Source organism: Danio aesculapii, chromosome 5, assembly GCF_903798145.1.
Source record: "Danio aesculapii chromosome 5, fDanAes4.1, whole genome shotgun sequence".
NCBI lineage: Eukaryota > Metazoa > Chordata > Actinopteri > Cypriniformes > Danionidae > Danio > Danio aesculapii.
Window position 1 is genome coordinate 23,165,884 of NC_079439.1, and position 17,274 is coordinate 23,183,157.

General features: G+C 35.2%; 1 protein-coding gene across 2 annotated transcripts in view; it reads right to left on the minus strand.

The window, feature by feature from the left end:
• The window catches only part of arhgef9a (Cdc42 guanine nucleotide exchange factor (GEF) 9a), a 64,031-nt gene that overhangs the window by 12,947 nt on the left and 33,810 nt on the right, over nucleotides 1-17,274 (minus strand). For both annotated transcript variants that reach the window (XM_056457603.1, XM_056457601.1), the window contains 4 exons: nucleotides 7,272-7,487; nucleotides 960-1,139; nucleotides 633-865; nucleotides 354-483 (listed from right to left, as the gene is read on the minus strand). In XM_056457603.1, coding sequence (XP_056313578.1) covers nucleotides 354-483; nucleotides 633-865; nucleotides 960-1,139; nucleotides 7,272-7,487 — 759 coding nt within the window. The remainder of the gene's footprint in view (nucleotides 1-353; nucleotides 484-632; nucleotides 866-959; nucleotides 1,140-7,271; nucleotides 7,488-17,274) is intronic.

The window sequence follows — 17,274 nt, forward strand, 5'->3', positions numbered from 1 at the left end:
CTTGATAAGTTGGCTGTTCATTCCGCTGTGGCGACCCTAGATTAATAAAGTGACGACGCCGAAAAGAAAATGAATAAATGAATAAGTACGCTACTAATCAAAGAATCATAATGATCAAGATTTTAAATGTTTCTGAAGGTTCATACCAATAATGAATAATAAAGGACCATCAGCATCTTAACAAGACGCTTCTTTCAAAGACAAAAAACTTAATTATTCCAATCGATTGGCCATTAGGGAATTCAGTACAGCTCAATTTTCATAATAATAACCAATCTTTCAGCTTCGACCACTCCATTACTCTCTTTTCCACCCAACTAATGAACTTTGCATGAAAAGCTTCAGCCACCCACCTCCCAGTCCAGCACAGAGGCCTGCCATTGGGCGATTTTGTCGATGTTCTCAAGCCTTCGTTTGCGTTCGTTGATTTGCTGAGTGACATTTCTCATTACAGCTAGCGCAGCAGCCACGTACCGATAATCACTGGGAGAGAAAGGGAAAAGAATGAGCCAAGAAGAAGAGCAAAAAAATGCGAGGCCTGTCAAAATGATAAGTGGAAAGCAGATATGTCAGCTGAAAATTCATCGTTTACACAGTCATATATTTTGCGGGTGCACTGGGAGTTAGCGTACCTGTGTTCTTGTACCGTGTATTTCAGTAACTCTGCCAGCTGTAGAGGGTATTTGCAGATTTTCTGAACCGGTGTGAGCAAGTAGCCGTCAATGGCGATGTCGATCATCTGCTGAACCAATCGACACGCTTCAAAGAAGTGCTGGTATCGTGCGTCCCGCATCAATCGCGTGAGCTCCATGCAGGCGTCAACGTGATTGTTACAGTATTCAGAGTATATCCAGAATCCATCTTGCTGCACGTAAAAAAACATGAGATTGAACAATTAGTTCCTCAACATGTCTACGGAGTAATTTAATGTGTGATTCATCTTGTGTTTGAATACAGACGTGTTCCAGAAAGCAGGGTCCGATCTCGCTGAGGTGAGGTTCTTCAGTGTTGAACTGTTTCTCCAGGTCTCTGACGAAGCTTAGCTGGAATCTGTAAATGTCTTCTATATTTCCGAAGATCACTTTCAGCTGATCGTCGTTGAACATGTCTCTTCGCTTTTTGCACTGACGAAGATACCCCTGAAACACAAACACAGATTTATACTGAAGATTGTGGATGCTCAAAACTGCATTTACCACAGTAAAATGATACTGGACTCTTTTCACAAGACAAGATGTTTAACACTCATCATAATCTTAAATCCTTCAAGTTTCTAATATTTTGATATTTTAAAAACGTATAAACATTTATATGCATTTATGTATGTATTATATCATCTTTGCATTACAAAACTCACACAAGTGGTAATTCGGTTTTTGTAATTTGACGCAGAGTCTTTGGGGCTGAGAGTAAATTTGACGTTATTCTCTCCTCTAGCTTCGGTTATCAGTCTCACACAATTTTTCCCCTTTTTCTGAAAGTCTTAATAACATTCACTGCGCTCCAAGTTATCCAAGCGAATTCTGCTGTGGAGAAACACGGAAATGTGAAAAGGGTCTATATGTGAACCTGGACCACGAATTCAGCAATAAGATTGTGATTCATACATAATCTGAAAGCTGAACAACTTGCCATTGATGTTTGGTTTGATATGACAGGATGATATTTGGCTGAGATACAACTATTTGAATATGAGTGTTCAAAATAATTCTAATAGTGAGAAAATCATCTTTAAAAATCTCTAAATGAAGTGCTTAGCAATGCATATTAATAATCCAAAATGCATTTACAGTTGGAAATGTACAAAATATCTTCCTATAAACATCACTTAATATTCAGTTGGTTTTTGGCATCAAGGAAAAATCAATAATTCTGACCCACACAATGTATTTTTGGCTGTTTCCAAAAATAAACCCATGCAACATAAGACTCCAGACAAGATGTGCTCCAGAGTCACATACTGTTTTCTATTTTTAGTACTTTTTAGCATCATTCATTTATGGGACGGCATAGTGGTATTTCCAGCAGTCATCACTTTAGAGTTTAGTGTCACATGAGCCTTCAAATTTCATTATAATACGCTGATTTGGTGCTTTTGAAGTTCTTGTTATTATTCCAGTTCCAAAACGGACCCTTTTCACATTTCAGGGTTTCTCAGCAGCAGAAGTCATCATAGTTGAGAAAACTTAAAGCGAGGTGAATGAGAGAGTACAACAAATAATTGTTTTACAATCTCATTTGCTAAAATAATAATTTTTTTTTAAATGCAACGATGGTGCTATCAAGACTTTCAGAAAAAGAAAAAAAAAACTGTAGACTGATGATGGAAGCCAGAAGAGAAAATAGCGTCAAATTTACTCTTTGCTCCATAGATGCTGCATTAGAAACACCTTGTGTAAGCGGTAAAGTAATTAGTTTTTTGTAATTTGACGCAAAGATGATTTAATACATACGTAAATACATATACATTTTTAAAATATCAAAATATTAGAAACTTTCAAGGATTTAAGATTGTGATGACTGTTAAACGCGCCATAACAGTCTTGTGAAAAGGGTCCATGGATGTGATTCCTCAGAATTCCACAGAAACTGATATTTTAAAAGCAGCAGATGTCTTTATAGTCTATTTTGATCGATTTAATAAATCTTTGCTGAAGATATCTCACATATGGTTTTAAGCAAAGTCACAAACTACAGTCACATTTGCACTCACAATATGATTTCAATATCTTCAAACATGTCTCATCTGACTCTCATAAGAACATATTTCCTGAGCAATGCTATATTTTTAATCTGTAGATGTTTACTTTTAATGTTAACATTTGTTTCTATTGTGTTTATGTGTGTTATAGGAAATATTTGATGCTGATTTTGTCAGTTATCAGAGTCAGTGAGTCGGATTATGCTGATTTTGGACTAAATTTACTAAAATTAGCAAATTAGTGCATTCCCTTAAAAGTGCTGATCAGATTGGAAAGTTTTGCAAGTGATTTACAGACAAGGAACCAAGTAAAGAACACAGTTGCAGCAGAACATTGACACAATGTCTAACGCAGATCATACAGCAGTGGAGATTAAGGTGCAAATGAGTAGAGCTCAATTTTATGCTTCATTTCAATTTTATGTATTCCAATTCCACTTATCGATTCTGATTCCCAGTATCTTTTCCCGGTTTTGATTCCAATGTGCTCAAACATTTATATTTAAACATTATATTCAATTCAATTCATCTTTATTTCTGTTGCACTTTTACAGTGTAGATTCTGTCAAAGCAGCTAAACATAGAAGCTCTAGTAAATTGAAACTGTCAGTCCAGTTTTCAGAGTTGAAGTTCAGTTTAGTTCAGTTCAGTGTGGTTTAAATTTCACTGCTGAAAGTCCAAACAGTGAAGAGAAAACCCATCGATGCACATGCAGCTCCACAAGTCCCAAACCAAGCAAGCCAGAGGCGATAGTGGCAAGGAACAAAACTTCACCAATTGACGAATTCCGATGGCAAATAAAATTAGCACTAACTAATTAATCCTTTGAGGTAGCAAAAGCTGTTAATGTTCTAATACCCTTGTTGTCTGCAACCAAATAATAACATGTAAAATATAAATGTATGAAATGTTAAGAACCCTGTATAACCTAAATACTTAACATCGAAAACGATCATTTTTTATTATCATTTTTCTTCTGACAGCTAAAAGCACCAAACGCAGAATAAACTGTAAGCTGTTTTGCACTGAATCGCGATCACACAGCGTGACGAAACGGGCTTAACTTCAATAAGCAGAGCGCAGCATTGAACGGCATTAAGCTACTCAGCTTGCATGCGCAGATTGTGCACCACACGCATAGAGGTTTGCCGGCAGGAGCAACAGACTGTGTGACTGTGAGGAAGGATCACCTCAAAATGTACACTGGCACGTAGGTTCAAGAGACTTTACCTAAACAAAATAATTTTTTTCTTTATTGCTTGTTATAAGATATGTTTGTGCAAGGGAAAATTGGTTAAGATAATAGCACAAATTACCGATAACAGACTAGGCATGGGCTGGTATAAGATTCTGACGGTGTGATTACCTTGTATAAAAATATCACGGTTTCACGGTATTGTGATTACTGCTCCTAGATAAGTTCTTTTTAAATGTCTGGGGTAAAACACAACAACTTTTTCCCCCATTAAACACAATATATTTTATTTTAAGAAACTTTTGAAATATTTTGGACCAGTTGCTTTTGATGTAGAGGTTCCTTTTCTGCTGAAGATACTGTTGCCCTGAAAAACTAAATCAAATAGTTGTGAAAAACATGTAAAAAAGAAAAAAAAAACTTGCATATACCTTAGGAATGGTATAACAGAAAACTTTGGCGATTTTGAAACCTTGACTTTTCCAAATCACGGTAAACCTTGAAACCAATTATCATCCCATGCTTATAACACTTATGACTATCGCAAACAGTAAATCGGGGTGTGTGATTCTATTAAAAGTTGTTCTCCAATAACAGAAACATGTTAATCTACTCATTGCTTCACAATCTATCATCACTTGGGTCTTTAACAAGATGCATGATGTATTTGAGAAGGCAGAACTAGCTTCCAGAAAAAAACAATGGCTACAATGTGGTATGTTTTATGCTGGCTGCATTGCCATCAGAGAAACTTCCGTCATAGGCTTATTGGAAATATGTGCCTGCCTCGGCCTACATTTTGCAATGCGTACAATACGTTGCAGCAGGTATGTTTTCTTGTGTGTTTCAGATGACAAATTCACTAGAGGGTGCTGTCTACATTATTTTTGCAAACATGAAATATGTTACTTAGAGTGTTTCTTGTACATTTCAGATTTATGTTCCTCTAGGACACCTCTATGAGAAGATGGGGACAGTTGTACAGATCACCTAGCAAACCACTAACCTAAACCCTTCCTTAAACCCAATCAATAAAGCAAACTTAAGGGAAAAGAGCACTGCGAAGTAGTTTTACCTCAATTTTACATAGCTTTTAACTCTTTTGTTGGAACAGCAATTCACCGGACTCAAACCTGAGTGCTTCGCATTACAAATATAACAGCAGACAAAGTGAACTTTCGAGTAAACCAGAAGAGTGGAGGAATTGTCCATAAGGAACTAGATAGGTGAGGCAAACATATTTAAAAAAGTACATTTCCAGGCATTATGTGGTGTATATATTTGGCATTGTGCAAAGAACTGCATTAGAATAATCATTTATTTGTCTATATTATTTCCTTAAATATCATTAGTGTGAAAAGGACCAAAAGTTGTTTCATTTTATATAGAAACTGCAATCAAATGTATGTTGAATTAAGTTTTTAAAGCTACACAAAAATAAAGGCTGAAGCATGTGAGCCTGTGTTACAACCATCATTAACATCATTAAACGCATAATTACATCTGGCAGCACCAATTTTGCCATGTTTGAAAGTGGCATATTGAAGAGCTTCTGTACAAAACCCATTATGGAAGACCAAAAAAACTAAACATGCCAAGATGCATGTGAAACACTTCCTTACTATAGAGAAAAGCCTTATTTGACAAAAGTAGTTTGTCCAGTACTGATATTAGGGCTGCATTTACATTGCAAGGTTTTTTTTCTGCTATATGAATAAAATTTCACCAGATGGTTTAAATAACAAAATAGTTGTTAAGAATTCAGATACAGAAGTTTCACAATCAAATGTAAAATAGCACTGCATAGTCGTTATTGCATAAATAATACTTTTTTTTTATTTAAGTTGCAAATGGAACAATTTCTTGTGCCTGAATGCTTTACAGGCCTTAAAAACACATTCAAATGATTGACTTTTGCTCCAGTATACAGTTGAAGTCAAGAATTATTAGCCCACCTTTGAATTTTTTTTTTTTTTTTAATATTTCCCAAATGATGTTTAACAGAGCAGGGACATTTTCACAGTATGTCTGATAATATTTTTTCTTCTGGAGAAAGTTTTATTTGTTTTATTTCGGCAAGAATAAAAGCAGTTTTTAATTTTTTAAACCCAATTTTAAGGACATAATTATTAGCCGCTTTAAGCTATTTTTTTTCAACACACCATCAATATACAATAACTTACCAAATTACCCTAACCTGCCTAGTTAACCTAATTAACCTAGTTAAGCCTTTAAATGTCACTTTAAGCTGTACAGAAGTGTCTTGAAAAATATCTAGTAAAGTATTATTTACTGATAAACTGATCAAATAAATCAGTTATTAGAAATGAGTTATGAAAACTATTATATTTAGAAACATGTTGAAAAAATCTTCTCTCCGTTAAATAGAAAAATAAACAGGGGGGCTAATAATTATGACTTCAACTGTATATGGTAAAAATCTTCAACGACTCATATATCATGCTCTAAACTGCAGCTCCTAATCAACTATAATCCAAATTCAACATGGCAGATTCTGTGATGTGACTATTGTGAATGCACACATTGCAATATCGATTCTAAAATGATTTAGTGTGCAGCCCTTACTCATATAGGCAAAAGTGCATAGATGCCCTCTTCTGACGAGATTCTGAAGTGTGTACACAATGGGAAATTATTTTACTATCAAGTGCAAGTGGTACATCTATAGCAAATATAGTATGTCAAGATGTCATTCATGCAAAACACATTCATACCATATTGGAAATACTTTTAACCAGTCATTATCTACTTAAGAGTATGAGGTTCCTCACGTGAAAAAAAACTATAGTAATTTATAGTAAATGCTACAGTTTTTGAACCAGTGTATTACACTGTATATATTATAGTCTTTAGAACTCATTGATAAGGAATGCTACAGCATACTCTAGTATTTACTATAGTGACCTGATAAACTGCAATAAATACTGCAGTACATTTTAGCTTTTACTGCAGTAAACTGTGTTGATTTGTAGTATAATATACCCTGAAGTTGCAGAAAACTACTGTTTTGTGTAATTTGTTAATATTACTATATTTGTTACAGTTACTTTAGAATTACCATGACCGATTAATTCAAGTACTTTGCTATAATATGGTTCAGAAACACTATAGAATTTACTATAAATTACTATATTATTCATTCATGTATTTCTGTTAAGATTTTGTGAATTGGACTAGATGTGGGGTCTGCTAAGACACATCATTTGAGCTAAAATGATTGATTTTTTCACCCCATTGCCTTCTGTCATTTACATTTCAGTGTGGGACAGATCATGCCTAAAACCAGCAGATATTGTGGTGTCTAATTCAGCAAAAAACAGCCAAAACTAATAGTCAAACAGTTGTGTTTGTTACCTCACAGATGTCCTTCAGGTGTTTGATGTAATGTCGTTCTGTGCTCATGATCTCGTTGATGACATTGGCCCTCATCTGGTCTCGGTTCTGAGAGGGCTGGCCCAGACACAGGCAGTCTGTGCTGGGGTTCGGACTGGCCTCCGCATGGCCGTTCTGTACCTCGCTGGAGCTTTCGGCAACCTCGACCGCTGTGTTTTCCTCCTGATTTACCCATAACTAGAACACACACATTAAAACAGACATGACTTGATCTTCAAGTCCTGTTATTATCAATTAATGTAATCATGATAATTGTGCTCACATTGGATTAGCATCCAGCTCAGAGCATCCGGAGTTAACAGCCTGCGTGATTGCTTTCATAAGGTCATTATCGTGTCGAGATGGGCTTTTAAAAGCTTCAGGGTTTAAAAGTTACATTGACGTGAAGTGAAAAATAACAGATAATAAAAAAGTCAGACTGCGCCCTCTGGTGGCACTGGTCCCAGTTGCAATTTACCACATTGAATGCTTATAACATCTGTTTTCACAAGGACATAAACGAATCAATTTGAACCGGTTGGTTACACACTGCCAAGATACACACACATAAGCCAGAGACAGAGGGCAGTACAGATGTGCGCACAGTTAGAAGCATGGTATGTATGTGTGTTTCTGGCTGTGTGTGTGTGTGTGTGTGTGTGGTTGAGAGAATCTGATGTGATTTTATTTGCCCTGATTATGTAACTTATCATTTGCTTTCCCAGGTGAGCCAACTGATGTGAATACACATGCACGTACACGCACAAACTTCTTTTTTCACAGACACACTATAAAAACCCATGCATTCAGTTTGATACTGAGCTACAAGTATTTCTGTACTCTATTTCTGAAACTATCAAGGAATGTTTTTGAGATATCAATGTTAAAGGGGTAGTTCACCCCCCAAAAAAATAAAATTCAGATAATCTTTTACTCATCCTCGTGTTGTTCAAACCTGTAGGACTTGAAAAATATTGGTAACCAAGCAACTGACTTCTACTGTTAGGTACAAAATCACTACACAACATTTCTCTAAACAATTTCTTGAAGAAGAAAATAAAAGTGATTGGAAAGACCCGAGGATGAGTAAATGATAATGAGTACATTTTTTATTTTTGAGTGATATTTTTGAATAAAATGAAAAAACTCATACAGTACAAACAGCAAGATGAAGTCTGCATTAGGCATGGGTTAGTATAAGTTTCTGACGGTATAATAACCTTGGATAAAAATAGCACGGTTTCACAGCATCACAGTATTGTGATTATTGCTTTAAAATAAGTTATTTTTAAATGTCTATAATATTTTGGACCAAAAAAACATGTCAGGCGAAATAATTTCAATTAACCATTGACTTCTGCTGTCTTCATCAGTGTTAAAAAACACATTTAAAAACCCATACATATATATATATATATACATATATATACATAAAATAGTTAATTTTGATGGGGAAAAAAATCCTAAATGGGGCTTCAAAAAGAGATGAGGCTTTCATAGATTGTGTGACAAATTCTGACATTTACTATGTGTTACTCACAAAAAAAAAGAAAATTCAGATAATCTTTTATTCATCCTCATGTATGAAATAAACAAAATAAAGTCTGCATTTTATCAACAGTCTAATAAAAGCAGCATAAACAAAATAACTGCTGACTGTAAGGGACACTTATAAAACTTATAAAAAACGTGATAGGGCCTGACTTAAGCTTATCATCCTCAAAAAAATTCATACAAAAACAAGCATAAAATCATACAATTTAGAATTTAGATAGAACGCATCCTTGATCATCGTCAGCTTCTCCATCAAATGATGTCACTTCATAGCCTAAAACGTGTAATGGACGCATTTTATGTTACATATCACGCAAATGTGACAGAACTGACTTAAACATGGGGACAATTGTAAATGTATTTGTATTATATATTTGTAGTATGTATTTTAGAATGTATTCATAATTTCATGTTTTTAATCAATGTCAATGATAACAACTTAAACTTGCTCTTTCTGATGGTTTTTTCTTCTTCGAAAAAACAGTTTTTAGCATAAATACACTATTAAAGCTCTAGTTCTAATTGGGCTGAGGACAAGAACAATGACAGAGATTGTACAGTGTAAAGTGTTTTTAATAAATAACAAAATCTGAGAACCAAATGAATGACATATTCCTCTACAGAACAACTCACAGAACTCAACCATCAGTCCATTTTAGAAATTTCTGGGATGAAATGTTTTTTATTCACTGTATTTATGATTTTATTTCAGGGACAGATAATGTTCATTTCTGGTAGAATGGCCCGTACATAAAGATTTAAAATCTCACCATATATAAGGGTCAGAACATATAAGAAGATAAACTCTGTCATTACTTACATATTTATTTAATTGATTTAATTGATTATTTTAAACCTCTATCACTTTCTTTCATTTGTGAAAAATCCTGATCCTTTTTTCCTTGCATTTATAAACAAAGGGACTAGAGCTTTTTTTAAGCTTCAAAAAGAGATTAGGCTTTCATAAAATGACAACAATCTACATGCAAACAATAGATTGTGTGACAAACTAATTCTGACATTTACAATGTTACTCACTAATAATAAATTGTTAGCTGTTGTGAACAAATCATTGAGTCAGTGAGAATGAGAATATGCTGATAAAAATAATAATAAAGGTTCCTTATTCACTTTGATGTTTCTGTAAAGAAACCTTTAACATCCATGGCACATTTGAATTCTACAAAAGTTTCTTTATAGTGCAAAACGTTCTGTAGATTATGAAATGTATATAAATTGAACATTTAAAAAAGTGAAAAAAGAGATCTTGGCTGTGTCTCCCAAAAGCATTGTGATGATTTTGTGCCCTTAATGTTATAACCTGATTCCAAAAAACATCATAACTTAGGTTGAACACTCTGGAGAAATCATTAAAGCACAGCTCTGTAAGAAGTTATGAGGACAATAACCTCACGATTACACCTGTGACTGTATTCAAGCGCCGTCCTAAAGAGAAATCTAATATATGGCTATGAACAAAAATATAAAATTGTAGCTATTGTATTTGAACACACATGTATATATTTAGAATTTCAATGGATGAAATGTATGTAAACTGACATTTTTGCAATATTTCTGGAAATATATGTTGCAGTTATGACATATTTTATATATGTCAAATCTAAACATGAACTTGTATGTCATTTACATAATTTGCATATATTGCCATATTTCAAAATTGTATATAGGGTGTGATAATTAAGGTATTGTACACTCTACTGCAGTTTATAAACAAAATAATAAAAAGTGCAGAAAACAAACAAAAAATAAATACACATGACAAAAATATGAATAAAAGAAATAAGAGAAAAGAAAATATGCTTGAGTAACTATAGGAAAAAGAGTGATAAACCCATCGATGTATTGGACATTTGTTATGCATAAATGTTAAGTCTTTTTCAAGCCGTTTTGTGCCTAAATCTGCTGGTATGCGCTTTATTTATTCATTCATTCATTTTCTTAGTCCCTTTATTAATCTGGGGTCGCCACAGAGGAATGACAATCCTCCATTTATTGGGTCCAAATAGACCAAAAAGAAGCCCTTTTAACTTCTCCCCCAACCTCCCACTGGCCTGCAAATAGCCATACCAGTGGATGCTGCTCTCTCATTGGCTGTAGGTAATTGTTGATGTTATTTTCAATCAGAACACGCATTGACTTGGCATGGCATGATTTGAATGGCCGACAGGTCCAGATATTTAGCATGCCAAATATCTCACGGATGTCAGCAACTCATCAGCAATTCTCTCAGATCGTGTCTATGACAGTTCACTGTGTGATTGTTACTTGCATGAACGAGCACCGATTTGCCTGTGATTTCAGCCATTTGTTGATGATTTTTCAAAACCTGTAGGCAAGTTAAAATCAAAATGAACTCGGCATAAGTTACACCTAGAACTAGTCCACGCACAATCATGTTACATGCACTTTAGGGAAACACACTGAAATTACGAGCGTTCATAACCTTGCAAATACAGAACGTTATGAAGAGCCAAGATACACCATTATCAGGAAACCGGCCCTGATGCCTAGGCATTTTCCTCATGGAAACTGCTGGTTGTTCTCCAGGTTTGTTTAACCTTGTAGGGACATTTGGCATATCAGAGATAGCAACCCCCCCCAACCACAAACACACACACAAACACTGTTGACCTGATCTAGGAGTTGCAAATACTGGAAAAAAACAACAAAATTAAAAATAGATTTTCATAAATACATAAGCCTGTCACAGTTTCTATTCACCCTGAAACCATGTCCTGCATAACTCCCTCTCGCTTTCTTTCCCTCTGTCTCACGCACTCGGTTTTCAACACAAAGTCATGGATATGGTCTCTAATCTCTTAAAGGATGTTTCTCAGATTAAGTTCTCATTAAAATCTCAAATTATACTTGTATACCTAGAAATCTCTGCCTCAGCGCAACCTTCCAGTGCATTACCCTTGCTAGCTGTCCGTCCTCATCCTCGTCAAACTAGAGGCTTAGTTTAGGGATCCTGGTGCCCGGGTACACAGCGTTTTTGTATGTGTGGGTGTGTGTGTGTGTGTTGCTACGGCTGTCTGTTTGAAGAAATAGAGGAATCAGTAGAACACTGATGACGCAGATGTTGAACACACACACACATACACACACACCTGCGCACATACAAACTTCCATCTTCCCTTTCCTTCCTCTCAGTGTCCAATCTATTTTAGCCTCTCTCTCCTCCCAGAGCAATCTGTTTTTTTTTGCCTGTTCTTCTCTCCTGCCCTCTAATGAAAAGTGACGTCTCATTTTATGCTTCATGACTCAACCTCACTGAACAGTAAAGAGAAACACAAGACACAGCAGAAGCCAGGATACAGTGTAAAGGTGTCAGCATCTTACACTGAAGATCAAACTAACCCTTGTAGGTGACGTTATTACAGCGTTTTTGCATCTCTTTGACTTGGGTGATTCAAATTGTTAAATTTACACTAAGAAATGATTGGAGATAAGTTTATAATTAGCAACTGGTCAGGTTATATGAAAATGTTAAGTGAATGATTTCGTAAGCCTCAGCAAACGTTCACTAGTGAAGTACCACAAGCTCAAATGAGTTTCAGTTTGCTGTGTCGTGATAAATATACTGTACTATTGCTAAAGAAACATACACTGTGTAGTGATTGTAGTAGTGAGTAGCAATATGTTAGAATTTGATGCAATAAAAAGGTAAAAACAACATGATTAGTGTAATGTGATTCCAAAAATGTGACAATACTCAGTCAAAAAGACTTTCTGATTTGAATCACTAATTCTGTCATTGCAGAAACATTTGAGAATCTATTTATTTAATTATACATTATTTTAATTACTATTATTTCAAATTAATACATTAATCCCTTCTAAAAACCACTTATCTTCTCAAGCTTTTGGTCCAATTGTTGGCAATACGATAGTAAATTTTAGATTAATGGAAAAAGACATTCATCATTTATATAAATGGCACATCCATACACCTATTTGCAATAATAATGATTGTCGATCTGGTGGTGCACCTTTTTTTTCAAGGAATTGGATGCAGAAAGGCATTTATACACTAAAAAATATTCTGGTTTTAATGGCATATTAAGCTTTCAAGAACTTTGTTAGCGGTATGAAACGGAACCTTCTTCTCTCTTTTTTTATTTGCGTTTAACATTGGCCATGAAGGCCTATGGGGTTCCCTAGGAGGACAATCTTCCCATTCATCCAATCATTGCTTGTTTTGATCTGTCCTCCACTAATCCTTTTACCTCATGGGTGTACAGAAAGACTTTAGAGGCAACAGCAAAGCATTTAGCTATACAGCGCAGTTGGGAAACTGACTGTCAACTCGAATAGGGTGCCACAGACTGGGAAAGAGTATGGCAGAATATTCTTACTTCATCTAAAAATCCCAATCACCAACTCATTCACTATAACTTTTGTCATAGAGTCTACTGGATCCCACGCAAAAGACATCGTATCAACACCTCCTTTAGTCCTCTCTGTGATAAATGCCCTGACCAGGAACTTGGGTCTTTTTTTTTCATATGATTTTTTCATATGCGGCCTAAAATTTTGGAATGAGGTCTGTGTTATCTTATCTAAAATGATTGAATATCCTGTATCACTTAATCCTTCCAATCTATTACTGAGTGATGATTCTGTGTTGAATTTCACCAAGCTGCAAAAAGCTGTTTGGCTGGCTGGCTTAACCTCTGCAAAAACTACTAGCCCAACATTGGCTGCCTCCACATAATTTGGACACATTCAAGTGGTTGGAACAACATCAGGACTTTATAATGTTGGAATTATCTACATTTCAAGTAAACTTGGTACAAATGTGTACACTAAAGATATTGACTTCAGCTGCTGACAAAATCTCCATGTTTATTGCACATAACAATGATCAGGATTCAGAATGATTGCCTTATTTTGTATAAGTGAAGTTTATTTATAAACTGATTTCGAGAGGATCACCTGATTATGATCAGAAGACTCCTAACCCACTATAAAGAGCCAGGGTTTCTCACTACAGTCATCTTCGATTTAAAGAATCCCCCCTTCCACCCCTACTCCTCCACCTTTCCCTTCACAGGGCGGCACAGTGGCCCAGTGATTAACACTGTTGCCTCACAGCAAGAACATCACCGGTTCTAGTCCTTAAACAGGCCGGCTGTCGTTTCTGTGCGAAGTTAGCATGTTCTTCTCGTGCTTGCCTGGGTTTCCCTTGGGTTCTCCGGTTTCCTCCCACATTTCAAAAACATGCACTATAAGTGAATTGATCAATCTAAATTTAGCACTACAGTGAAACTCGCATCCAGCAGCATATCTCTTCATAGCAATCATTTTCTGTCATCTGCTGTTATCAAAAAAGGGGGAGTTCTCGAGACCTACCTGAGCTCAGAGCTCCCCTCTCACCCTGCAAATGGGAGGGAGACCAGGGCTTAAGGACCTTTTGAGCTCAGCACTCTCTCCCGGGACAGCATGCCAAACTTGCTAATTATCAATCATCAGCTAAGTGTGAACTCTTGAATTGATACTGTACTTTGTATTTGTTTTTTTTGTTTTTTTTTCTGCTAACTTCTATATATTGGATGCCCCAGTTAAAAGAGACCGCAAGGGAGGGGGTGGAGGTAGCTGAATTGATATATTTCATTATATTGTTTTTTTTCAGCCTGTATGCTTTGTTAACAATAAAAAAAACACCTTTTTCAGGGTCACAGTGAACCCATAAATGGAACTATTTACATTCATCTTATATATATATTCATTTTTTTTTTTAATTCTGTACCTTAAATCATGTAAAAATGTATGCACAGTCATTTATATTGCAATCTGACTGAGATAATTATTTTACATTTTAAATTATTTAATTTTAAAACATTATAGAGGTGACCGTTTACAATAAGATTCAATTAGTTAATGTATTTACCAACATGAATAATGACAAAATAAATACTTTTAAACTATAATCATAGATCAACATGCGCTAATGCTTTTTAAAAATCACAATTTGTGCCGGTTAGCATTACTTAATGCACAGTGAATTAAGAAAAACTAGCCATGAATGACTTTATTTTTCTATGACCTAACAAATATAAATACTGTAATAAATTGTATATAAAATAAAAAGTATTGTCCATTGCTTGTTCATGTTATTATATAATGGAACATTATTATAAAGTGTTACCATTGTAGATATTAACGAAGCATTTGGGGGTCTTGAAAACCTCCAAACATGTATAATAAAAAGGCAATAAAGGCATAAAAATAGTAATATATATATTTATCTGTTGTCATGCTAAACGCCAATTTAGGTATGTAGCTTTTGTATCGCACATCAGATGAACATAATAATAGTGTTTAACTCTCTATTGCGTGCATGAACAAAGAATGTTAAATAACGAATGTAATTTTTGGGCCGCATTTGAATGAATTGTTACTGCTAAAAAACAAAACAAATGTTTTGTATTGTATTGTATTGTAATGTAATGCTTTATGACTTATTATTATTATTGAATATTAAGTTCTGAAGTACCACACTTATTTCATTTTATTATTGTGACATCACTTTTGATCGATTCACTGTATTCTTGATGAATAAAGGTTTTCATGTTAAAAAAAAAAATCTTTCTGACCCAAAACTGAACTATTTATACTGTCTGATTTAGGGTTGCACAATATATCGTTTCAGCATTGTATGTATTGTATATAATTCTTTATGACTTTAGGGTCACATGATCTTTTAGAAATCATTAACATTTCTTCTTATTATTAAATATTAAGTTCTGAAGTACCACATTTACTTCATTCTATTATTGTGACGTTCACTGCATTCTTGATGAATAAAGGTTTTCATGTCTAAAAAAATCTCTGACCCAAAACTGAACTATTTTATACAGTCTGAGTAATAAATAAATTTATATTAATACTATGAATTTAGGTATGTAGCTTTTGTACTACAAACAGCACCAAACAATTTAAGAAATGGCAGGCCTGCTAACAATTTACATTATGAACTGACCGCATGAAAATGCCATGTCAGGCAACAAAAAATGCACACATCTCATTATTTTAAAACTGCAATAGGTTCTGCTAATGGTGCACAAATAACAAACTGCAACCATGCAGATTTAAGCATACCTCAGATGTAAGCCTATATACACATAACGTTTCATTAAAAAACCACCAAGCACTGCTGATGCTGGTATGCGTGCACAGTTTATGATGTGCGTGTGGACTGTGAGTAAACAGTGAGCAATGATTTCCGATGACAGAAGAGCTCCAGGTCTCAGCAGGAGAGAGACGCCAAACCTGCAGGCCAGCGCCACCAACTGGTGTGACATAACGCTTTCAGACTCCACCGCGTACATCTCATTTTTCCGCCCGTCTATTGCTTGTCCTTTCTCGGTGTTGCATAAGAGGCGCCCAAAGGGTCGTGCTGTACAGATTGATATAGTGCGTGTATTAAATATGTATCTGTCTGTGCGGACACAGGTGATATTCTTTGTACAGCGAAGAGATATTCTCACACCTGTCATGCCCAAGAGAGTGCATTACACAAGCTGCCATCTGCGTGAGTGTGTGTTCGGGAGGAAAACGACTGTTAGAAAGGGAGGAAAGGGAAGAAAGCAAAAAGTGGGAACTGAGAAATGCACTTAGGAAGGTCTATGTATGTAGCCAAAGTTAGGACCAAGTTACATAAAAGTCCCATTAAAGAGCGCTCCACCTTTACCAACACACTGCTCTTTCATAAGCACATCTCTAGCCTACACCTCCTTTTATCCTTTCACCCATGATCCCCACTAAAAGGGTTTATGGTCATATTTTAGTGCCAAGCTTGGGCTTTTTTCAGAGAAAGCAGACCGAAGGACCGCACTATACAGTAGCTGTGTTTCAGGTGCAGTTGTATCGCAACCAGATGAACATGACAGCAGTGTTTAACTCTCTATTGCATGCATTAACAAAGAATTTAAAATAACTTGAATGAAATTGGATTCAAATTGTTACTGCTAAATACAAAACAAATGTATTGTATAATGCTTTATGACTTTAGTGTCACATGATCTAATTGAAATCATTAACATTTCTTATTGCTATTGAATATTAATGGTGTATTATGTAAAATGTAAATTTGGCACCCAGTGGTTAAACTAGGTATTGCATTTCTGGATCAAAACAAATGTAAGTGAACGTTGCCAGATTGACCAACAAAAGTGAGTCTGACTCAAGTCTGACGATCGAGCCTAAAAGCTGATTGAAACCCTGTTCTAAATTCAATGGCACACAATAGAGGGAATATTTTCCATACTAAAAGGAGTTTTTGTCCTAACCAACACCAAATTGATATATTAGAAACGCCAGCTGAACAACAGAAAACTGACAATAATCACCTCAGGTAAACTTCATGTGCTTTATTCAGTGTTAAATGGTAATAATGTGAGCTTGA